Source organism: Bubalus kerabau, chromosome 7, assembly GCF_029407905.1.
Source record: "Bubalus kerabau isolate K-KA32 ecotype Philippines breed swamp buffalo chromosome 7, PCC_UOA_SB_1v2, whole genome shotgun sequence".
NCBI lineage: Eukaryota > Metazoa > Chordata > Mammalia > Artiodactyla > Bovidae > Bubalus > Bubalus kerabau.
In genome coordinates this window covers 3,823,285-3,848,978 of record NC_073630.1, presented here as the reverse complement: position 1 = coordinate 3,848,978, position 25,694 = coordinate 3,823,285, and the positions used below count along the sequence as shown (strand labels likewise).

Genomic DNA, 25,694 nt, shown 5'->3' with positions numbered 1-25,694 from the left:
CGGTCTAAATTAGAGCTTCATAATGCCTTCTGAAAAAAAAAAAAAAAAAAAACAGACTTCCTGTCATTCCTCTGGGTTTCTGGATATGGCACCAATGTGCAAAGTGTAAACAGATGTAAATAGTGAGGGAGGAGGCCAAGCCAGTATGTTATTGCACACACTCCCCACAGCCTGATCAGACTTAGGCAGCCTCTCCCAGGGGCTGGCAGCTGACATTTCCACCCAAATCCTGGACTCCTGGCGTCACCAATATTTACTTATGGAAATAAAGGGGCGTGGCCTTGGCCGGAGAGGCGGGTGGAGGAGGGGTGTGGGGCCTAAGGGGCTCTGACCGCCTCACAGCACCAGAAACCTTCTCTGCTGTGATCATTAACCTTTCTGGAGAACGCAGCAAGCTGTGCTCTGAGGTCTGTCTTTAGAATGTGAGGAGAGCCACACAGATACCACACAGACTATTCAAAGAGGGGTTACCTTGTAAGCTTTAGCTCCACTGTGGATTGGCAGAAAAATGAGATTTCACCAGTTCTTTCTTCTATTTGTTATTTTTATGATGAGTCTTCTACTTATCCACGGACAAAGGCAAGGTAGGACTTTGCCCATTTGTAACGGAGTAACTTAATTTCATATCTGTTTGTGTGAATGGGCTTCTGAGCCTGACTGTGTTTCTGCTGAAAATCACTTAGATGTGTGCTTGTTGGGGATGGGGTGGGGGGGGGGCTGGAGGGGGGATGGGGGGTGGAGGGGAGGGTCAGTGGTTGAAGGGGGTTGGGAGTGAGTGTGTAGGAGTTCAGAAGTATGTTTTCTGTCCTGTTAGGTCTGTTATTTGGATATTTTAAAATAATAGCTGGCTTTTAAAATGATGACAAATATTCTACCACTGTTTTTTCTAAATTCAAAGAAAATCGATCCCAAAACTATCATAGTTACATTGTCCTTATAAGTAAAAAGAGTTATTTCTAGATATATAGTTAGATGTGTCACTTTAAAAAGTGCCATTTGTAGTAGTAGTATGCTTATAGAGCCAAACCAAAAAAAAAAAAAAAAAAAAAAAGTCAAAACTGTGTATGGTCAGGATAATATTAAATTACTTGACACATTTTTCAAAGATTATTATCTGTTCTGTTGTTCTTAATAGGAACTTAGTAAACAAAGTTATTTTAAAGTGTTTTTACTTCAAAACTAAACATCTAGGAGTTCAAAGCACTGGCAGATAAAAAAAAATAAATAAATTAGACAGTTTTTTAAGGAAAAGAGCCAAACCTAATTTAAATACAGAGATGATAACATTTCTATCCAAATATGTTAGATTATTTCCTTGATAATATACTTATCCATTTACAACAGAAAATGGTGCATAACTAATTAAACATTCAGTTTCTGCCTTTTAGTTAACCAGAAGTTTGATCACTGAGATTAGTTCAAATGAGGTCTCTTGATCTGCCCTTTTTACATAAATAAGAAAAATGTTTCAAATTAGCAACTCTGGAAACAGATGATCCCTTCTTACTGTTTATAGCAATTGAATTGCTACTCAAATTGTTTCTCTTCTAAAATTACAGAACAATTTGGAAAATATTCTTGTGAAATATGTGTGCTAAATTCACAACATACACTAAAAGGGCTAGGAGTATTTAGAAAGAAGTCATGTAGGAGGAGAATTTTACTATTAGATCCCAGCATCAATACAAACTGTTAGGAATACCTGCCATGCATTTACATCCCATTAATTTTTTATATCACAATCATATATGAAAAGATAGCAGATAATCACAGCATAATTTGGATCCAGAATATTCCCTCACAATCATCAGATTAAACAGCATCTAATTTTCTGTAAATGCTCTAATATTTTCTTTCCGCCCTCCCCCTCCCCAGCTAATTTGGCAATGAGAAGAAAATTGCACAGACCCAACTGCCTTCAGAGGAGATGTATGCCTCTCCATTCACGAGTGCCCTTCCCCTGAGGTATTTCTGATGGAAAATGGTTTTGGCAATGTTTACATTTTGGCAATGTTCCAGATCAGCATATTTTGAATATGTGACAATGACTTTACTGTGATGTCCCTTGAAGTAATGCATACTATGGTTTGCATACTTAACAGAGAAATGAAATGATATTTGGGAATTGCTCTAATAATTTGATGGGACAGATGAGGAAAATGTAGGAAAATCTTGATAACTGTTGAATCTGAGTGATAGTTATATGAGGATTAGTACTATTTTGTGTGTTTGAAAATTTTCATAATTAAAAAATCAGGCACCAGGAGAATTTAATTAATAATAGATGTATCTGCAACTAGTGTTTTGAAAAAATCTGAATATCTCCCTATGTTATTCAGAACAAGCACATTTCCCATGAACACCATTCTAGGCTTGAAAACATTCAGACAAATTTTCCCAGCTCCACCAAATGGATGATGTATTAACCTCAATATTTAGTAGCATATTCTTCCTGAAAATATTTATTTTCAGATATGAAATCAACTTAATGACATAGCAGTTTTCCAGCTTCACTAATAGAATTAATATTGATGGTTGCATTTTTAAGGATATACTCTGAATCGAATTTTGTTCCTGATTTTACACCACCACCATCACCAGTAGTGTTGTTTGAATCAGTTAACTCCAAACATCACCCAAGTTTAAATAACTTCATACAAAAATAAGAAATTGACATTCCATTGTAATTATTTTAAGCTCTTCAATTCTAATGAAGTATATCTTTTTTTAAAAAAAGTCATAGAAATGTCCCTCAGCCTGGTTAACATAACACAGGCAATTGCTAAATTAGTCTATTCATTTGGCCTGTGGACTGGAGCTTTTATGGCACTATTCATTCAGGGAAATAATGGTTGCTGTTCAGTTCAGTCGCTCAGTCGTGTCCAACTCTTTGCAACCCCATGGACTGCAGCACGCCAGGCCTCCCTGTCCATCACCAACTCCCAGAGCTTACTCAAATGCATCTCCATTGAGTGGGTGATGCCATCCAACCATCTCATTCTCTGTTGTCCCCTTCTTCTCCCGCCTTCAATCTTTCCTAGCATTAGGATCTTTTCAAATGAGTAAGCTCTTCACATCAGGTGGCCAAAATATTGGAGTTTCAGCTTCAACATCAGTCCTTCCAATGAATATTCAGGATTGATCTCCTTTAGGATAGCCTGGTTGGATCTCCTTGCAGTCCAAGGGACTGTCAAGAGTCTTCTCCAACACCACAGTTCAAAAGCATCAATTCTTTGGCCCTCAGCTTTCTTTATAGTCCAACTCTTACAAGTATGGATTACTGGAAAAACCATAGCCTTGACTAGACGGACCTTTGTTGCCAAAGTAATGCATCTGCTTTTTAATATGCTGTCTAGGTTGGTCATAACTTTCCTTCCAAGGAGTAAGCGTCTTTTAATTTCATGGCTGCAGTCACCATCTGCAGTGATTTTGAAGCCAAAAATAAATAAATAAATGATTACTGTAGCTAATATTTAATACATGCTTTTCAAACCAGTGAAGACTGTAGTAGAGCATTACATAAAGGAAGAGCAGTTCACTAATAAGCATTTATCAAGAGGGCTAAGATAAAAAGCCAAATTCTCTACACCTGCATCTGTAACAAGTTACTCTTTACTATCAAAATATGAAAAATAAATTTGGTGGCGAAATCCAGAAAAATACAAGAGGAAGTTCTTGATCAGCCAATTAGTAGAAACTAAAACATGCTTTAAAAGTTTTTTATATATTAAAAATCCCTTGGTGTGTGTTGATAATGAATTTCAGTCTCAAATAAATAATGGTAAAATCTGTGCTTAGAAGGAATGGAAGTTCAAGATTTTTCCAGGACTTTTTGAAAGTAACAAGAGGCACCTCACAGTAGCCAGGAAATTCCTGCATGTTCAGGAAAAGATGCCTCACAAATGCAAACAAAAGCCCTTTAGTAAGTCACAGGTTGTATTGGCTTTCTCCACAAACCACCTGCCATAAAAACTGGGGCTGTAAGTAAATAAGATAGAGTAGCGAAATTTGAACTGTCAAAGTTAAGGAAGATTTTGACCAGTAAACCAAATCTGTAAACCAAAGGGAAACCTAAGTCGAAAGCCATAAAAAACATTTAATAATGGCAATACTTTACAAAAGGTAGGTAATCTTTTTAAAGAACTGCTCAGGTTACAGCATCCATTTTCTCAGTGTTTAGGCTAGTCCTGTGTTCCAGCTATAGTTCTTTGAAGAATGTGTAAAAGTCACATTTTGGAATCCAGTGATAGTATAACAGCCAATGAAAGAGAAACATTAAGATAATTTCCCTGTGGGAAACTATATTCAATATCCAGTGAACCATAATGGAAAATAATGTGAATAGGAATATATATATATATATATATATATATATTCCTGAGTCACTTTGCTGTACAGCAGAAATTAAAACTGTATAAAACAACTATACTTCAATAATTTTTTTGTAAAAAAAAAAAAAAAAAAAGATACTTTCCCAAGATCTTGCCAAACCAGTGCTCTAAGTGTTGTCTTCAGGTTTCATAGCCTGATTCTCACTATCCTGAATATTTGCATATTTTTTATATGTCTTGCAACAAAGATACTTTGACAACTGGATAAAATGCTGTAAATATTTGTAGCGAAACTCTGAGGCTGAACTTTCCTTCATTGGTCCACTTTGTTTTCTACATGCTTTAGATAAAATCACCTGTCTTGACTTGATTCGGTTAGGGTTAAGGAAGATTGTAAAAGGACAGGTCAAGTAAACAGTTGACTTTGAATTTTTACAAATTAACACTTTAGAGTGGTTTAGACTTTCAGCTCACTTGATGGGAAAGCTATGTTATCTTCACTCTATTTTTCCTTCTTCCAGAGTCTTTTTCAAAGATCCCCAGTGAGATTTCCTAATAGATGAGTTAATTAAAAAATTAATCAATATAGTTAAGTAAATATAAATAAATAATTAAAATAGTTAATTCAATATAAAATTTATTTTCTTGATATTCTTTTTTCTCAAAAATACTTTGGCAACACTTTCAGCTGTAAGTGAATTAGAGTGAAGGAAAGCAAAAGAAGGGTGTCAGGAAATCCAAATTCAAAGGTTGATGTGAGAGCTACAAAGTGAAAATGAGTTAGGGGCTTTGGACTCTCTTAATATCCACTTCCAACAGTGTCATCCTGCTATAGGCCTGATTTTATTGATAGTATATGCAAAGGTAACTACACATCTTGTTAACACATACTTTTTCTAGCTTTTTAATAATAATTATAATATATATTCATGGTATAATTTTTTTTTCTAACAGTCTGGAAGAATATCAAATCAAAAGTAAAATACTTTCACACTCCCCTATCGCCCATGCTCTTTTCTCAGAGGTAATGGCTATGAAAATAGTTTTGGTAAAGCTAAATTAACACATTAAAGGTAAATTAACACATTAATTTAAACTGAGACCCTTGATTGCTATCCAAATACAAGTGTTTATAGTTCTGTATTTTTAGTAAAACAATTAATAAAACTGCTTTTTAATAAAACAATTTTATTGAATCGTAGTTGATTTACAATAGTATGTTTGTTTCAGGTATATAGCCAAGTGATTCAGTTATAAATTTTTTTCAGATTCTTTTCCATTGTAGATTATTATAAGCTACTGGATATAGTTCTTTGTTGCTTATGTATCTTATGTATAGTAGTTGTTTCTGTTAATCCTCATTCTCCTCATTTTGTCCCCCATTTGTTTTCTATGTCTGTGAGTCTATCTTATATATATAGGTTCATTTGTATTATTTCATTCCACTCCCACAGTGGGGCTTTGTATGCTTTCTCCACACCCAAATACTCTTGTGTGTGATCAACTTTGGTTCTGTCTGCCTTATTCTTAATCACTTAAAGTCATGGGCTTCTGACCCCCCATCCACCTCTGCCAAATCTCTGTTCTGCCTCCAAACCTTTCTGTCTTATTGTGTGGCCCTTCTCAGTCTTTGGCTTATCCAAAAGCCAACTTCTGCCTTTAGCGCAGAATCTCCACTTCAGTGGAGCATTTTGTCTCCAACATTAGCAGGGCTCTCTGGAAATAACTCTTCTTACTTTTGGGTATCTCTCAATCCCATTTGGTTATATTTCAAACCTGTAATGACCTCTAGTTCCCTTTAACTTTTTGAAATCCTTATCCAACTCACAGCAAGAGATAATTCCTCTTCCAAGAGAAAATGGAGATAATCAAGGTTCAAACTGGACCCTGCCCTCAAACTACATGCATCTACATTTGCGTAATGTCCTGTTTTCCCTTCCTGGCCTTTCATTAAGAGATTTCTCTCTTCGTTATGGGTAATGTCTCCATATCTCAGGAACCTTGATCCAACAATTACTCCCTTTCTTCCCCAGCAGATTCAATATGTTAAAACTGATCTATTTCATCTTTAAAAAAAAAAAGAAAAAAAGGTGTGCCATTTATCCCATGATGCTCTTTAGTGACCAACCCAGGTTCTTCTGCACAATCAGATTTCTTGGAAAAAGTGGTACTTCCTTTTTTCCCATTTAGTTTCAATGCACTGCTCCTGTAGCATTCTGGGAAAGGTCTCTAGTGACGTCCTTCTTCTTGAATCCAATGTATACATCAGCTGTCTCTGTGTGTCAAATAATAGAATGAACTTTCCTTGGTTTCAGTGATACATTGCTCCTTTTTGACCATCTCTAGAATAAATCACTCTGCTTTTCAGGCCCTGTATAGGGTGTCCAACTGCCTATCTGGAGTCATTGCAGCTGCCCTGCAGAAACTTGAAGCCCATGGCCATAGTAGATATATAAATATAAGCCATGGCTTCTGCACAGCTATTCCTATAACTCAGCTCTCTGTTCAAATACCATTCATGTCATCAGGAAGGATTTCCCTGATGATCTTTTATGTTAGAAAGAAGTACCAAAATAAAATCTTAAAACAATTCTTCACCCTACCCAAGATACTTCTGTTTTCCTTTTATTATTTTTCTCCATAAAGCCTAATGCCATGTGACATACATAACATATATTTACTTTGTTGTTTGATTAGTATCTTCCTCTCTTGTTGGAATGTAAGTTTCATGAGAACAAGAATTTGCTCTGGTCATAGCTATATACCTGGTAACTGTCATCAACTCTTCAGAAATATTTGATGAGTTATTGAATGAATAGCTAAAAATAGGTTCTTTAATTCTTCTCACTCAAATATTTCTCCTTTGTTCTCCAAATTACCATGTATTAGGCACTGTGCTGTGAAATATACATGTAACTGTCCCAGCCTAAACTTCTGAGCACAGTGCCCCAGTGTTCAGTTCTATGTGATTGCCCAGGCTTTCATTTCTACTTGATAACCTGCTTCTTCCTTTATCTCTGTGACTATCTCAGTGCCTCTTATAGCTCTCCAGCATGACCTCCACACCTTAACTACTCACTCCAGCCTCCAGGTCTCTTTCTAGAAAGTCCATTTTTTTGTTTTATCATATGGTCTTTTTAAACTGTAATGTCATACCTTATGAGCTTGATTAAAGTGTCACACCTTGATTAAAATCCTTAACTGTCTGTAGCCTTCAGGAGGCTGAAGTGAGAACTTCCATAATTTAGCAAGCATCACTTTACAAACGGTATCTTTCCAGGAGCATCTCTTCTCCCTTGTCCTCTCTCAGAGTGGGTAAGAGTTAAGAAGGGACTGCCTGAGTTCTAGCTCTGGCCACACAGCTCATCCCTTGTGAGCTTCCCTTCACTTTCAGGTCTGTAAAATTAAGCTAATAAAGGCATGTACCTTATCATAACCATACCTACTACATAGTAAGTGTTAAACAGATAATAGCTAGAACTGTTACCATTACTTTAAAGTCAGTCCATTCTTCACATCTTACTTTATAGTTACACTTCTGTTCATTTATTCTTTTCCTTACTATCAAGTCATGCTTTGAGACACCTTCCCTGGTTTTGATACCTCCTACTGATTTTATTAAGTGCCCATTTTTTGCTCTCAGCACTGTTTGTATACTTTTGTCAAAGTACTGGACTCACTGCATTGTAATAATGTATTAACTGACTGGACTCCTCCCCTCCCCCACCACCCCATGGTGGAAATTCTCTGAAGGCAGAGTGTGGGTATTCTGACTTTGTTAAATTAACATCTGTTAAGTGGGGGCACAGTACAGAATAGTGAGCCTTATTTAAACAGCTGACCACAGATATGTTGAAATAGAGAAGTTTATTACTCACAGGTCTGAAGCAAGCACCCAGCATGCCTCAAGGGGCCACATGGGAAAATAATTGGCAGAATGCAGACAGAGAGAAGGGCCATCATGCATGCATATGGTGGTTTGCTTTGGATTCCTAGGCAATGGGTCAAATTGACTGATCAATTCAGAACAAGAGTGGGGTTTTGGTCTGCCACAAGGGGTCTTATCTAAGAGGCACATACATAGGTAAACAGACCCTAGGGGCAGGGAGGGTGTTGGTCACAAGGGCTATTGGGAAATCACCTCAGGAACTTCCGTCTGCTTGTGACCTTTCACTGCTATCCAGGGCATGCACTTCATTCAGAGTCTGATACTGGTTTAAGGCCCCCACACAGAATGCATTCCTGGCAACAATACCATGGGTCTAAGGCAATGGCACCCCACTCCAGTACTCTTGCCTGGAAAATCCCATGGACAGAGGAGCCTGGTAGGCTGCAGTCCATGGGGTTGTGAAGAGTCGGACACAACTGAATGACTTCGCTTTCACTTTTCACTTTCATGCATTGGAGAAGGAAATGGCAACATACTCCAGTGTTCTTGCCTGGAGAATCCCAGGGATGGGGGAGCCTGGTGGGCTGCCATCTATGGGGTCGCACAGAGTCAGACACGACTGAAGCGACTTAGCAGCAGCAGCAGCAGCAGTGTTGCTAGACTCTCAACATTCAGTTCAGTTCAGTTGCACAGAGGTGTCCAACTCTTTGTGACCCCATGGACTACAGCACGTCAGGCTTCCCTTTCCATCACCAACTCCCGGAGCTTACTCAAACTCATGTCCATTGAGTCAGTGATGCCACAAAACCATTTCATCTTCTGTTGTCCCCTTCTCTTCCTGCCCTCAATCTTTCCCAGCATCAGGGTCTTTTCCAGTGAGTCCGTTCTTTGCATCAGGTGGCCAAAGTATCAGAGTTTCAGCTTCAGCATCAGTCCTTCCAATGAATATTCAGGACTGATTTCCTTTAGGATGGACTGGTTGGATCTCCTTGCAGTCCAAGGGACTCTCAAGAATCTTCTCCAACACCACAGTTCAAAAGCATCAATTCTTTGGCCCTCAGCTTTCTTTATAGTCCAACTCTCACATCTTTACATGACTACTGGAAAAACCACAGCTTTGACTAGATGGAACTCTGTAGGCAAAGTAATGTCTCTGCTTTTTAATATGCTGTCTAGATTTGCCATAGCTTTTCTACCAAGGAGCAAGTGTCTTTTAATTTCACAGGTGCAGTCACCATCTGCAGTGATTTTAGAGCCCAAGAGAATAAAGTCTGTCGCTGTTTCCATGGTTTCTCCATCTATTTGCCATGAAGTGATGGGACTTGATGCCATGATCGTAGTTTTCTGAATGTTGAGTTTTAAGCCAACTTTTACACTTTCTTCTTTCACTTTCATCAAGATGCTCTTTAGTTCTTCTTCACTTTCTGCCATAATGGTAGTATCATCTGCATATCTGAGGTTACTGATACTTCTCCCAGCAATCTTGATTCCAGTTTGTGCTTTGTCCCGCTTGGCTTTTCACATGATGTACTCTGCATATAAGTTAAATAAGCAGGGTGACAATACTTTCCCTATTTGGAACCAGTCTGTTGTTCCATGTCAAGTTCTAACTGTTGCTTCTTGACCTGCATACAGATTTCTCAGAAGGCAGGTAAGGTGGTCTGGTATTCCCATCTCTTGAAGAATTTTCCACAGTTTCTCCTGGTCTACATAGTCAAAGGCTTTGGCGTTATCAATAAAGCAGAAGTAGACATTTTTCTGGAATTCACTTGCTTTTTTTTATGATCCAACAGATGTTGGCAATTTGATCTCTGGTTCCTCTGACTTTTCTAAAACCAGCTGGAACATCTGGAAGTTGATGGCTCGCATACTGTTGAAGGAAGCATGTCTTGGAGAATTTTGAGCTTTACTTTGCCAGAGTGTGAGATGAGTGCAGTTGTGCAGTAGTTTGAGCATTCTTTGGTATTGCCTTTCTTGGGAATTGGAATGAAAACTGACCTTTTCCAGTCCTGTGACCGCTGCGGAGTTTTCCAAATTTGCTGGCATATTGAGTGCATTACTTTAACAGCATCATATTTTAGGATTTGAAATAGCTCAACTGGAATTTCATCACCTCCACTAGCTTTGTTTGTAGCAATGCTTCCTAAGACCCACTTGACTTCGCATTCCAAAATGTCTGGCTCTAGGTGTGATCACACCATTGTGATTATCTGGGCCATGAAGATCTTTTTTTATAGTTCTGTGTTTTCTTGCCACCTTTTCTTAATATCTTCTGCTTCTGTTAGTTCCATACTGTTTCTGCCCTTTGTTGTTCCCATCTTTGAATGAAATGCCAAGCCGAACTTTTGCTTCCCTACATCTGTGCTGTAAGTGTCTGCACTTCCAGGTATGGCTCCCTCATCTTACCAGGTGCAAACTCTGCCTCTCTACCCCAGGATTCTCTTCCAACTCTATTTTCTGTATGAGGCCCACCCTGATCCAAATAGTTTGAAATAATTTTCCACTCTCAAGATTCACTGTATTTTTACCAGTAATTACTTAAAGGAATTTATCATATTCTACTTTATTTCATCAAACCATTAATATCAGAATATAAGCTCATTGATGATAAGACTTGGCCCCTAACGTTTAGACTATAATCATCTGTAGCCTGAAAGTAGCTTCAAGTATAGGGAATTCTTGAGTGGAGTATAATATCTGTAGAATGTCTTGCTCAAAACTAAATATAATATAGAAAATTACTGTATTCTTAATCATAGCCCAGTTGAAACTGTTTACCTCAGATTGGGGCTTGAACCCATGTGCTAGTACTTGAATCCAGCCAAAACCCAGCTTGGGACTCGAAGCCATGTGGCCATGACTTGAACTTAGCCAAAACCCACAGCACCTTGTTTCCTTTATTAGGAAGCTCAGGTTCTTGATGTCTCATCACAGAAAGAATTCAGTGAGAGAAAAAGTGATACATAAGAAGATTTATTCAGATTCAGAGAGAAGCAAACTCCACAGACCTCTGTGGCATTGTAGAGGGCAAGTGCAGCTGAAAAATGTGGCATGTGGCATGTGGTTAGTTTGTATGGGCTGAGTAATTTAATATGCTAATGAAAAGGAGGATTATTCCAACTATTTTGGGGAAGAGGTGGAGATTTCCAGGAATTGGGCCATCACCCATTCCTTGGTCTTTTGACAGTGCCTTGTATCTGTCATGGTGCCTCTGGATGTGTCATTTAGCTTGCTAATTGAGGATCAAAGTCTAGTCAAAGTCGAATTGGCTGCCATCTTGGACCCCTTGATTCTAATCTGTTTATGTTGTGTCCTTGGGCTATGTCATTCTTCGAAAAGTTGTGCCCTGTCCCTTTCCCTCCTGTTACACAGTGTCCAAGAATCATGTCAGAGAAAATTTTAAAGTTCTTAATTTACTGATGATATCAAGCTCTTTTACAAAGACCCTGATGCCTTAATGATAATGCATACAATGTACTGAATTTATAAATATATAAAATATAGTAGTTATATATATATTATTATAATAAATGTTTATTTCCCTATATGAAAAAATATATATATATGATAGACTAAAGCCTAATTTCAGAGTTTTCTTCACTTTGGAAACTGATTCCCCATTACAAAGTGTATAATAATTATTTTTGGAGATATTTGGTTAAAGTAGCTATTCTAGGGACTTCCTTAGTGGTCCAGTGGTTAAGACTGCACTTTTAATGCAAAGTGTGAGGGTTGCATCCCTGGTCAAGGAACAAGGATCCCACATGTCTCATGGTGCAGCCAAAAAATTAAAATGAAAAACAAAAAATAGAGTACCTGTTCTCTATCATGTTCAGGAATCTAAAATATCTTTGTAGCATAACTTTTTTGTTCTCTGTTATTCAATTAGTGATATCAGTTAAAATTTATTATTACATAGCAGTAATATATTTGAAAAATACGCTGTTCTTAATAGCAAAAGAGTATTTAAGTGACTTGAGAAAAACTTTTTATTAACAACTTTTTATCAATACATTTCACTCTTGGATGAATTTTTTTTTTTTTTAATAGTGATGTGTGGTATTAAATGCCACAGTTCTCTTGACATTATCATTAATATCAAAATATTAGATGAATTCTAAACTTTCCTGATCTTAAAATTATAAGCAGTTATCAACGGAAACTGCAGCCTGGCTTGCTGCAGTCCTTGGGGTTGCAAAGAGTTGGACACAACTGAGCAACTAAACTGGCTGACAGATCAAAAGAAATGTTCAAAATCTTTTCAGTGTATCTACAGTTCCTCAGAATATTGCTAATTTATAAATAAAACCCCTGATAATATTTTAATTATAAATTAAATCCTGTTACCACTCAAAATAAAATAACAAGGCAAACCACATATCTTCTGCTTTGTTTTGTTAAAATTCTATTAAAGAAGAAAAATAAGCAGAATATACAGTCTTTCCCAAGGGTTCCTCTACTGATTTCAGCCCTGCACACCTGTTGTCATATCCAGAGCTTGGTCACACACTGTCACTATTCCAACCTCATTCCAATGAAGCATTGACCATTGACTGGTCCCTTTCTTTTGCTAAGATTATATAATTCATTATTTCCATAATTGCTGCCAATATTACAGGTTTTCCTGATGCTCTGTCATCATCTCATTTGTTTTGGAAGAATTCTGAAGTCTTCAGACAGGCATATTATTACTGTTGGAGAATATACAAGCAGTCGGATTGGAAATGCTTCAAATTCTTCATCCAGTCTCAAATTGTCTGGAAAAACCTGCATTTCTGTGGTCAACTTGCTGCATTGCACTCCACAATAACTGTTTCTAACTTTTTCTACTCACTTTAAGTTTTAGACCATTATTGTAAAGAAGATGGCCTTGCCTCATATCATAGAGAAAAGAGAAGTCAGCACATTAATATCCTCAGCTTCCAAGTATAAAACAAGACTCCCACCTAATCCAGTTCCCACTCTACCCACACCAACCCTCCTTTTCCTCTATGTGTCATGGAAGGTATTACCTCCATCTATGCATGGATCCCTTTCCTTCTGACTTTCTCAGGAACCTCAAACTGCCAGATCTTCTCAATGAGAATAAGAAAAGTTTATTTATTTAGAACTTGCTATAGCAAGGGAGTCAGTTACTGTCACTCTTTGTCTATTATGAATAATTCTGTTCTGGACATTCATGTACAAGTTTTTGTTTGTACATATGTTTTCAGGTATTTGGGGTATATATCCAAGAGTGAGATTGTTGGATTATATAGTGTTTCTATGTTTAACTTATAGAGGAACTGCCACAATGGTTGCAGCAATTTATATTCTTAACAGCATTATATAAGGGTTCCAATTTTTCTATATTCTTACCAATAGTTGTTATTATAGCCATAGTAGTGGATGTTAAATGGTGATTAACATTACAGTGATTTTGATTACATTTCTCTAATGATTAACCATACTGAGCATCTTTTCATGTACTCATTGACCATGTGTCTATCTTCTTTAGAGAACTGTCTATCCAAATTCTTTGCACATTTTTTTTTCAATTAACTTACTTGTCTTTTAATAGTTAAGATGTAAAGTTCAGTTAAGTGCTCAGTTATGTCCAACTCAGTGCGACCCCATGGACTGCAGCATGCCAGGCCTCCCTGTCCATCACCATCTCCTGGAGCTTGCTCAAACTCATGTCCATTGAGTCAGTGATGCCATCCAGCCATCTCACCCTCTGCCGTCCCCTTCTCCTCCTGCCTTCAATCTTTCCCAGCATCAGGGTCTTTTCCATTGAGTCAGTACTGCACATCATGTGGCCAGAGTAGCCTCAGCACCAGTCCTTCCAATGAATATTCAGGACTGATTTCCTTTAGTATTGAATTGCTTGATCTTACAGTCCAAGAGGCTCTCAAGGGTCTTCTCCAATACCATGGTTCAAAAGCATCAATTCTTCAGCACTCAGCTTTCTTTATGGTCCAGCTTTCACATCCATACTCTTTTATATATTTGAATACATAGCCCTCATGAGATACATGATTTGAAAATTAGTTTCTTCCATCCTATTAGCTGTCCTTTCATTTTCTCAGTGTTGTCTTTTGAGCACAAAAGTTTTTAGTTTTGGTAAAGTTCCATTTGTCTATTTTTCCCCCCTTTGGTTGTTTGTGCTTTATATGTTGTATTAAAAATACCATTGACTAATCCAAGATCACAAATACTTTATATTTACATTTATATTTCCTTCCAAGAGTTTTATAGTTTTGTCTTTTATATTTATGCCTGTAATATTTAGAGTTAAATTTTGTGTATTGTGTGAGGAAGGGGTTCAACTTCTTTTGCATGAAGATATCCAAATTCTCTAACACTATTTGTTGAAATTATTATTTTTCACTCCCTGAATTACCCTAGCACTACTGACACTAATGTCAAAAATCTGTAGACCACAAATGTAAGAATTTATATCTGGACTTTTAGTTCTGTTTCATTGATCTGTATGTCACTCCTTGAATTAATCCTATGAGTCCTATTGATTATTGTAATATTGTAGCATGTTTTTAAATCAGAATGTGTGAGTCCTCCAATTTTGTAGTTATTCAAGATTGTTTTGGTTATTCTAGTTCCCTTGAATTCCCATACAGATTTTAACATTAGGTTGTAGTTTCTTCAAAAAGTCAGCTGTGACTTGGATAGCAGTATGTTTAATCTGGAGATCAATGTGAAAAGTATTGCCTTTTTTTTTTTTTTTTTTTTAATTAGTTTTTGGACTGTGTTGGCTATTTGTTGCTGCAGGTGAGCCTTCTCTAGTTGTGATGAGTAAACTTCTCATTGCAGTGGCTTCTCTTGTGGAGCATGAATTCTAGGTGTGCAGGCTTCAGTAGATGTGGCATGCAGGCTCTGTTGTTGTGGCACAGGGCTTCATTGTACCTATCATATGCTAAGTCACAACAACAACAACAAAAATCAATAATTTAAAAAGACTGAAATCATCAAGCAACTTTTCCAACCACAATGGTATGAGACAAGAAATCACCTACAAGAAGGGGAAAAAAAAAATGCAAGAAACCATAATTGCCTTCTCCAATAAGCATATGTAGGTTAAACAATATATGACTAAGCAAACACAGTTTAGTCACTGTTGAAATCAAAGAGGAAATTTTAAAATACCTTGAGACAGAGAAGATGGAAATGTAATTATCCAAAATCTGTGGGACATAGCAAAAGCAGTTCAAAGAGGGAAGTTTATGGTGATACAAGCCTACCTCAGAACCAAGAAAAATCTCAAGTAAATAATATAACATTATACCTGAAAGATTTAGAAGAAAATCAAAACCCAAAATTAGTTGAAAAAAATGAAGAATAAAAGTAGAATAAAGATTGGGGCAGAAATAAATTAAATAGAGACAAAAATTTTTAAATAAAAAAGATAAGTGAAATAGATTTTTTTAAAATTAATAAACATTTAGCCAGACTCATGAAGGAAAAAGCAATAATGAGGGCCCAAATAAATAAAATTAGAAATGAAAAGGGAGCAGATACAACCAACACCATAGACAGAAATACAAAGACTCATAAGAAATTACTATGTACAATGATACTCCAATAAAATGGTCAACGTGGAAGAAATGTATAAATACCTAGAAATGTACAGTCTCATAAGACTAACTAAATAAGAAAAAATAGAAAACATGAACAAACTAATTACAAGTAATCAAATTTATCAGTAATCAAAAAATTCCCAACAAACAAAAGTCTAGGACCAGAGGCCTTCACAGGTGAATTCTACTCAACAGTTGAAGAAAAGTTAACAACTCTCTTCTCATAGTAATCTAAAAAACTAAAGAATAAACACTGAAAATCCTTCTATGAAGCCATAGTATCATCAGTTCAGTTCAGTTCAGTCGTTCAGTCGGGTCTGACTCTTTTCGACCCCATGAATGGCAGCACGCCAGGCCTCCCTGTCCATCACCAACTCCTGGAGTTCACTCAGATTCACATCCATCGAGTCGGTGATGCCATCCAGCCATCTCATCCTCTGTCGTCCCCTTCTCCTCCTGCCCCCAATCCTTCCCAGCATCAGAGTCTTTTCCAATGAGTCAACTCTTCGTATGAGGTGGCCAAAGTATTGGCGTTTCAGCTTCAACATCAGTCCTTCCAATGAATGTCAGGACTGATTTCCTGTAGGATGGACTGGTCGGATATCCTTGCAGTCCAAGGGACTCTCAAGAGTCTTCTTCAACAAAGCATCAATTCTTCGGCACTCAGCCTTCTTCACAGTCCAACTCTCACATCCATACATGACATTGGAAAAACCATAGCCTTGACTAGACGGACCTTTGTTTGCAAAGTAATGTCTCTGCTTTTGAATATGCTATCTAGGTTGGTCATAACTTGCCTTCCAAGGAGTAAGTGTCTTTTAATTTCATGGCTGCAATCACCATCTGCAGTGATTTTGGAGCAAAAAAAAAAGTCTGACACTGTTTCCACTGTTTCCCCATCTATTTACTAAAGTCAGAAAAAGACATCAAAAATAAAATAATTATAGGCCAATATCACTAATGAACATAGATGCAAAAGTTCTCAACATAATATTAGCAAACCAAATTCAACAATCTATTAAAAGGATAACACATCATGATCAAGTGGGATTTATCACAGTGATGGTTCCATATCCACAAATAAATCAATATAATAGAACTGCATTAACATATTGAATAAAAATTGTATGCCCTTCTCAATAGGTGCAACAAGAGTTTTGACAAAGTGCAGTGTATATTTTTGATTAAAAGTTTCAAAAGAGTGGGACTAGGGAGAACATACCTAAGCATAATAAAGATCATATATGACAAAAGTAGAGCAAACATCATCCTTAACAGTGAAAAGCTGAAAGCATTCTTCCAAGATCAGGAACAAGAAAAAATTGCCCACTCTTGCTAATGTAATTCAACATAGTATTAAAAGTACTTGCCACAACACTCAGGCAAAAAAGGAAATAAAAGGATTCTAATTTGGAAAGAAATAAATCAAACTGTTACTGCTTGTGGATGAGATGACGCTATATATAAGTAGTCCCCAGCCATTGTGGCACATGGGATGGGTTTTGTGGAAGACAATTTTTCCATGGACTTCAGGTGGGAGGTTTCAAAATGATTCAAGTGCATTACATTTATTGTGCACTTTATTTCTATTATTATTATGTATAAAAGTAAAGCTCCACCTCAGATCATCAGGAATTAGGTCCCAGAGGCTGGGGACCCATGCTATATGCAGAATTCTAAGGATATCATAAAAACTACTAGAACTCATCAATGAATTCAATAAAGTAGCAGGATACAAATTACATAGAAATCTACTGCATTTATATGGGTTAGTAGACGGAGAAGGTAATGGCACCCCACTCCAGTACTCTTGCCTGGAAAATCTCATGGACGGAGGGGCCTGGTAGGCTGCAGTCCATGGGGTCACTAGGAGTCAGACACGGCTGAGCAACTTCACTTTCACTTTTCACTTTCATGCATTGGAGCAGGAAATGGCAACCCATTCCAGTGTTCTTGCCTGGAGAATCCCAGGGACGGGGGAGCCTGGTGGGCTGCCGTCTATGGGGTCGCACAGAGTCGGACACAACTGAAGTGACTTAGCAGCAGGGTTAGTAGAAAGAGAAATTACGGATACAATCCTATTTACAATTCCATCAAGAATGAAATACCTAGGAATAAATGCAAGTAAGAAGGTAAAATCTATATTCATAAAACTATAAGATATTGATAAAAAAAAGTAAAGATTAATACAAATGAAAGATATACCATGTTCATGAACTGGAAGAATTAATATTGTTAAAGTTACCACATTACCCAAGGGAATCTACAGAGTCAATGCAATTCCCATCAAAATACCAATGGCATTTTTCTCATGAATAATTCTAAAAGTTCTATGGAAACGTGAGAAACCCTAAACCAGAACAATCTTGAGAAAGAAGAAAATGCTTGCAGATAATGGTTCCTGATTTCAAACTCTATTATAAAGACACAGTAATCAAAACAGTATAGTACTGGCACATAAACAGACACATAGACCAATGGAACTAAATAGTGAGGCCAAAAATAAACTCATGCACGTATGACCAGTTAATCTACAATGAAGGAGGCAAGGGTTTACAATGGGGTAAAGAGAGCCACTTCAACAATTTAGGAGAACTGAACAGCTATATGCAACAATTTAGGAGAACTGAACAGCTATATGCAAAAAAAAAAAAAAAAAATACTACTTTTTAAATATACTACAGTCAAAAAAAGGAATATACTACTCTAAAAAAAAAAAAAGCTACTTTTGACATCATATAAAAAATTAACTTAAGTGTAAGGCCTGAAACCATAAAACTCCTAGAAGAAAAAAATAGATAATATGCTCTTTGACATCAGTCTTAGCAATATTTTTTTGGATCTGTCTCCTCAGGCAAATGCAACAAAATGAAAAATAAACAAATGGGACCATATCAAACTAAAAATAATTTGCACATTGTAGGAAACTATCAACAAGCCAAAAATATAGCCTACTCAATGGGGGAAGATATTTTTCAAAGGATAATGCAATAAAGGGTAATATTCAAAATATACAAAGAACTCACAACTCACAACAGAGTGGTTCCAAATAGGAAAAGGAGTATGTCAAGGCTGTATATTGTCACCCTGCTTATTTAACTTATATGCAGAGTACATCATGAGAAACGCTGGGCTAGAGGAAGCACAAGCTGGAATCAAGATTGCTGGGAGAAGTATCAATAACCTCAGATATGTAGGTGACACCACCCTTATGGCAGAAAGTGAAGAGGAACTCAAAAGCCTCTTGATGAAAGTGAAAGAGGAGAGTGAAAAAGTTGGCTTAAAGCTCAACATTCAGAAAACTAAGAATATGGCATCTGATCCCATCACTTCATGGGAAATAGATGGGGAAACAATGGAAACAGTGGCTGACTTTATTTTGGGGGGTTCCAAAATCACTGAAGATGGTGATTGCAGCCATGAAATTAAAAGACACTTACTCCTTGGAAGGAAAGTTATGACCAACCTAGACAGCATATTAAAAAGCAGAGACGTTACTTTGCCAACAAAGGTCCATCTAGTCAAGGCTATGGTTTTTCCAGTAGTTATGTGTGGATCTGAGTACTGGATTATAAAGAAAGCTGAGTGCAGAAGAATTGATGCTTTTGAACTGTGGTGTTGGAGAAGACTTTCCAGAGTCCCTTGGACTGCAAGGAGATCCAACCAGTCCATCCTAAAGGAGATCAGTCCTGGGTGTTCATTGGAAGGACTGATGTTGAAGCTGAAACTCCAATATTTTGGCCACCTGATGCGAAGAGCTGACTCATTTGAAAAGACCTTGATGTTGGGAAAGATTGAAGGCAGGATGAGAAGGGGACAACAGAGAAGGGGACAAACAGATGGTTAAATGGCATCACCGATTCGATGGACATGAGTTTGGGTAAACTCTGGGAGTTGGTGATAGACAGGGAGTCCTGGCGTGCTGCAGTTCATGGGGTCTCAAAGAGACACGACTGAGCAACTGAACTGAACAGAACTGAACATACAACTCAACATCAGAAACAAAGAAAAACAAATAACTTGATTACAAAATAGGCAGAGGACCTGAATAGACATTTTTCAGAAGATATACATATATAGCCACATACATATGAAATGATTCTCAACAGTCTCCAATCATCAGGAAATGCAAATCCAAACCACAATGAAATTTTACTCCTAAGTGAAAATTAGTTATATTTTGCTCTACCATATATTTAAAATCCATTGCTTTTGTTGTCATTCAGTCACTCAGTTGTGTCTGACTCTTTGTGACCCAATGGACTGTAGAATGCCAGGCTACTATCTCCTGGAGTTTGCTCAAACTCAACCCCATTGAGTCAATGATGCCACCCAACCATCTCATCCTCTGTTGCCCCTTCTATTTCTTCCCTCAATCTTTCCCAGCATCTGGGTATTTTCAAATGAGTCAGCTTTTTGCATCATGTGGCCAAAATATTTAAGCTTCAGCTTCAGCATCAGTTGTTCCAATGAATATTCAGGGTTGATTCCCTTTAGGGTTGACTGGTTTGATCTCCTTGCTATCCAAGGAACTGTGAAGAGTCTTCTCCAGCACCACAGTTCAAAAGCATCACTTCCTTGGCCCTCAGCCTTTTTTATTGTCCAGCCCTCACATCTTCGATCCCTGGGTTGGGAAGATCCCCTGGAGAAAGGAATGGCTATCCTCTCCAGTGTTCTGGCTTGGAGAATTCCATGGACTGTCTAGACCATGGGGTCACAAAGAGTCAGGCACAACTGAGCGACTTTCACTCTCACATCTGTACGTGACTACTGGAAAAACCATAGTTTTGACTATATGGACTTTGTAGACAAATTAATTTATCTGCTTTTCTTCCAAGGAACAAGCATCTTTTAATTTCATGGCTGCAGACATCATCCACGGTTATTTTGGAGCCCAAGAAAACAAAATCTGTCACTGTTTCCATTGTTTCCCCATCTGTTGCCATGAAATGATGGGACTGGATGCCATGAATGTTGATTTTAGGCCAACTTTTTCACTCTCCTCTTTCATCTCATCAAGATGCTCTTTAGTTCCTCTTCACTTTCTGCCATTAAGGGTAGTGTCATCTGCATATGTGAGGTTACTAGTATTTCTCCCAGCAATCTTCCAGTTTGTGCTTCATCGAGCTTGACACTTCTCATGATGTACTCTGCATGTAAGTTAAATAAGCAGGGTGACAATATACAGCCTTGATGTACTCCTTTCCCAATTTGGAACCAGTTCATTGCTCAATGTCCAGTTCTAACTGTTCCTTTTTGACCTGCATACGTATTTCTCAGGAGGCAGGTAAGATCGTCTGGTATTCCCATCTCTTGAAGAATTTTCCATAGTTTGTTGTGGTCTACACAGTCAAAGGCTTTAGCATAGTGAATGAAGCAGAAGTAGATGTTTTTTTTGTTTTTCTGGTATTTTCTAGCTTTATCTATGATCCAACAGATATTGGCGATTTGATCTCTGGTTCCTCTGCCTTTTTTAAATCTAACTTGTCCATCTGGAAGTTCTTAGTTCACATACTGTTGAAACCTGGCTTGAAGGATTTTGAGCATTGCTAGCATGTGAAATGAGTGCAATTGTGCAGTAGTTTGAACATTCTTTGACATTGCCCTTCTTTGAATTGGAATGAAAACTGACTTTTTCCAGTCCTGTGGCCATTGCTGAGTTTTCCAAATTTGCTGGTATATGAGTGCAGCACTTTAACAGCATCATATTTTAGGATTTGAAATCGCTTTTTGACCTGCATACAGGTTTCCTAGGAGGCATGTACAGTGGCCTGGTATTCCCATCTCTTAAGAATTTTTCATAGTTAGTTGTGATCCACACAATCAAAGGCTTTAGTATAGTCAATGAAGCAGAAGTAGATGTTTTTCTTAGAATCGCTTGCTTTTTCTATGATCCAATGGATGCTGGCAATTTGATCTCTGGTTCCTCTGCCTTTTCTAAATCCATTGCTTTCTAAGTCTAATGCATTACTAAGTGCTACTGCTGCTGCTGCAAAGTCGCTTCAGTTGTGTCCAACTCTTTGCGATCCCATAGACGGCAGCCCACCAGGCTCTCCCATCCCTGGGATTCTCCAGGCAAGAATACTGGAGTGGGTTGCCATTTCCTTCTCCAATGCATGAAAGTGAAAAGTGAAAGTGAAGTTGCTCATATGTATCCAACTCTTCACGACCCCATGGACTGCAGCCTACCAGGCTCCTCCATCCATGGGATTTTCTAGGCAAGAGTACTGGAGTGGAGTGCCATCGCCTTCTCCATACTAAGTGCTAAGCAATAGTTGAATAGTACTAAGATTAGTACTATTCTAGTACTAAATTGTCTTATAGTACTAAGATTCCTCAGGACCATTTAAGAAAATTGAACTAGAAAGATAGAAAGTCCAGAGATAAATCCATGCACCTATGGACACCTTATCTTTGACAAAGGAGGCAAGAATATACAATGGAGGAAAGACAAATCTCTTTAACAAGTGGTGCTGGGAAAACTGGTCAACCACTTGTAAAAGAATGGAACTAGAACACTTTCTAACACCATACACAAAAATAAATTCAAAATGGATTAAAGATCTAAATGTAATACCAGAAACTATAAAACTCCTAGAGGAAAACATAGGCAAAATACTCTCTGACGTAAATCATAGCAGGATCCTCTATGACCCACCTCCCAGAGTAATGGAAATAAAAGCAAAACTAAACAAATGGGACCTAACTAAACGTAAAAGCTTTTGCACAGCGAAGGAAACTATAAGCAAGGTGAAAAGATAGCCTTCAGAATGGGAGAAAATAATAGCAAATGAAGCAACTGACAAAGAATTAATCTCAAAAATATACAAGCAACTCCTGCAGCCCAATTCCAGAAAAATAAGTGACACAAACAAAGCATAGGCCAAAGACTTAAACAGATGTTTCTCCAAAGAAGATATACAGATGTCTAACAAACACATGAAAAGATGCTCAACATCACTCATCATCAGAGAAAATCAAATCAAAACCACAATGAGGTACCATATCACGTCAGTCAGAATGGCTGCTATTCAAAAGTCTACAAACAATAAATGGTGGAGAGGGTGTGGAGAAAAGGGAACCCTCTTACACTGTTGGTAGGAATGCAAACTAGTACAGCCACTATGGAGAACAGTGTGGAGATTCCTTAAAAAACTGGAAATAGAACTGCCTTATGACCCAGCAATCCCACTGCTGGGCATACACACTGAGGAAACCAGAAGGGAAAGAGACACATGTACCCCAATGTTCATCGCAGCACTGTTTGCAATAGCTAGGACATGGAAGCTACCTAGGTGTCCATTGACAGATGAATGGATAAGAAATCTGTGATACATATACACAATGGAATATTACTCAGCCATTAAAAAGAATGCATTTGAATCCGTTCTAATGAGGTGGATGAAACTGGAGCCTATTATTCAGAGTGAAGTAAGCCAGAAAGAAAAACACCAATACAGTATACTAACGCATATATATGGGATTTAGAAAGATGGTAACGATGACCCTATATTCAAGACAGCAAAGAGACACAGGTGTAAAGAACAGATTTTTGGACTCTGTGGGAGAAGACGAGGGTGGGATGATTTCAGAGAATAGCATTGAAACATGTATATTGTCATATGTGAAATAAATCACGAGTCCAGGTTCAATGCATGAGACAGGGTGCTCAGAACTGGTGCACTGGGATGACCCTGAGGCACAGGATGGGGAGGGAGGTGGGAAGGAGGTTCAGGATGGGGAACACATGTACATCCGTGGCTGATTCATGTGAATGTACAGCAAATACCATCACAATATTGTAAAGTAATTAGCCTCCAATTAAAATAAACAAATAAAAAATAAAATTACAAAATTGAATTATAGTTAATGTATGTTACAGGTATACAATATACTGATTCACAATTTTGGAATTTTATGCCTCATATATAATTATTATAAATATTAGCTATATTTTCCTGTGTTGTACCATATATCTTTGTAGTTTGTTTTATACATGATAGTTTGTACCTCTTGACCTCCTTATCCCCACCTTGCCCTTCTCTGCTTCCCTGTCCTCACTGGTAATCACTAGTTTGGTCTCTTTATCCATGAGTTTGTTTTGTTGTTGTTATATTCACTAGTTTGTTGTATTTTTTAGGTTCTACATATAAGTTATATCATAAAAAGAAAAGACAAAATGTTTGTCTTTTTTGGGGACAATTTTATGAGTTAGATAAAATACACCTAATTAAGATTTGGGTCCTGATATCTTTGATTTGATCCCAGTAACGTTCTTAGTGGGTGTAAGTATTAGGATCAATATCCAAAATGTTTTTAAAAATAGTTAAGACTACCAGTGTGGGTCACTGAGTAAAGAAAGTTTATTAGATGAAAAATAATTTAACATAAAACCCTCTTTAATAGCATAAGTTCAGACTTTTAAAGAAATACAATGCTGTATTTATGTTGAAAGGTAAGTAAATATGAAGTTAATTTCAGCACTAAAAAACCTTAGTAACTTTTCATAATTAATTGGCTATAAAAAGAAATTAAGAATGAGTAAATTGGTTTGCTGGATAATGTTTCTTATTATATGTTTCTTTCTCCTTTGCTTCCAAATATAGATCTTCTCTATCTAACTTCACTGAGTCTGTCAGAAGAAGACTGAAGGAAAAGATATCAACCCACATAATACTGTGATTGTTTAGAAGTTCCTGTATGAAAAGAAGTTGTTTGAAAGCACCTGGCAGTTTATTAGTTTCACCTGGATTCTCTTCTGCCTGGTTCTCTTGTAGGGAGAAAATAGCAAATTCAAATGCAATTCCAGTCTGAAGTATAATTACTTGCTTGAAGAGCAAAATTGTTTATCTTTTTCTGCACATTGTTATTCTTACTTGGTTTAAGAAGAAAAACCATTTAATGTTTTAGAACTTTATAATAGTAAAATATACAAGTTTAAAATTGTTCTTTCCTAGTCTTATAATTTTCCAAAGGTATTAAAATTACTTTGTATATGTATGATTTTTTTTTTTAATCCTAAATTTGAGATCAATTGCATTGACTATCTGGTTTTGCAGAATAAGGAGAAAACAATTAGTTCATTATTTATATAGAAACACTAAGAACTAAACTTAATTGCTGCCAGTTTTATATAATAGGCTTTAATGTTTATGAATGTATTTTTTTTTTACTTTGAATATAATATCCATTTAAACTTGTAAAAGAAAGTCTGAAATACTAATTGCAGCTCATTTTATATTACAACCAAAGTGTTCATTTCTGAACCTGTTCTTCAACATGTCATCATAAGCAGCCAGTGTTTGATTTCTTTTGAAATTCTGTTTAATGCCCTTTTTCTTCATTTGTATAGATAGCTTCCTAGAAAGGCCAACTAAGAAGTAACATTTAAAATACACTTATGCCAATGAAGTCTCAAGCAGAGCAATGTTTATCAGTACACATCACTCTGTTGGGCTTTATATTAGTATTATCAACTTGTAGTGGTGAGGCATGTAAATAAAATATCAGAAGGAATTCAATAATATGATATCCCAAGAAAGGCACTATCCTAGGTCTGAATTGTATTGATAATTAGTTGTTCTCAAGTTGTTAAATATGCTTTTAATTTGTATTTATCAAAGACTGTTAGCTCAGTGACATATTTTACAATAAGTTAATTCTAGATATGAGGCTTACCTATTCATGTCTTGACTATAAATTTTACCTTGTAAACATTCTAGAATGGGAGAATCCATTAACCCTTAACCCCTATTTTGCCAAAACAGAAGATTGGGATTTATATATAAAGATTTTGAAATAGAAATTATGATATGAAAATTTGTCTCCCTTTCATAGCTTATTCACAGTGTTTTGGAGGCTAGAATGTGCTTATTAATATTACTGTTATTAATTTTGCAC

General features: G+C 37.0%; 1 protein-coding gene across 1 annotated transcript; it reads left to right on the top strand.

The window, feature by feature from the left end:
- Positions 1–344: 344 nt before the first annotated feature.
- On the top strand, positions 345–25,068 carry APELA (apelin receptor early endogenous ligand). Its single transcript, XM_055587432.1, has 3 exons — positions 345–584; positions 1,876–1,965; positions 24,401–25,068. The coding sequence occupies exons 1-2, from the start codon at positions 509–511 to the stop codon at positions 1,962–1,964; spliced, it is 165 nt and encodes a 54-aa protein (XP_055443407.1). The 5' UTR covers positions 345–508; the 3' UTR covers position 1,965; positions 24,401–25,068.
- Positions 25,069–25,694: the final 626 nt, after the last annotated feature.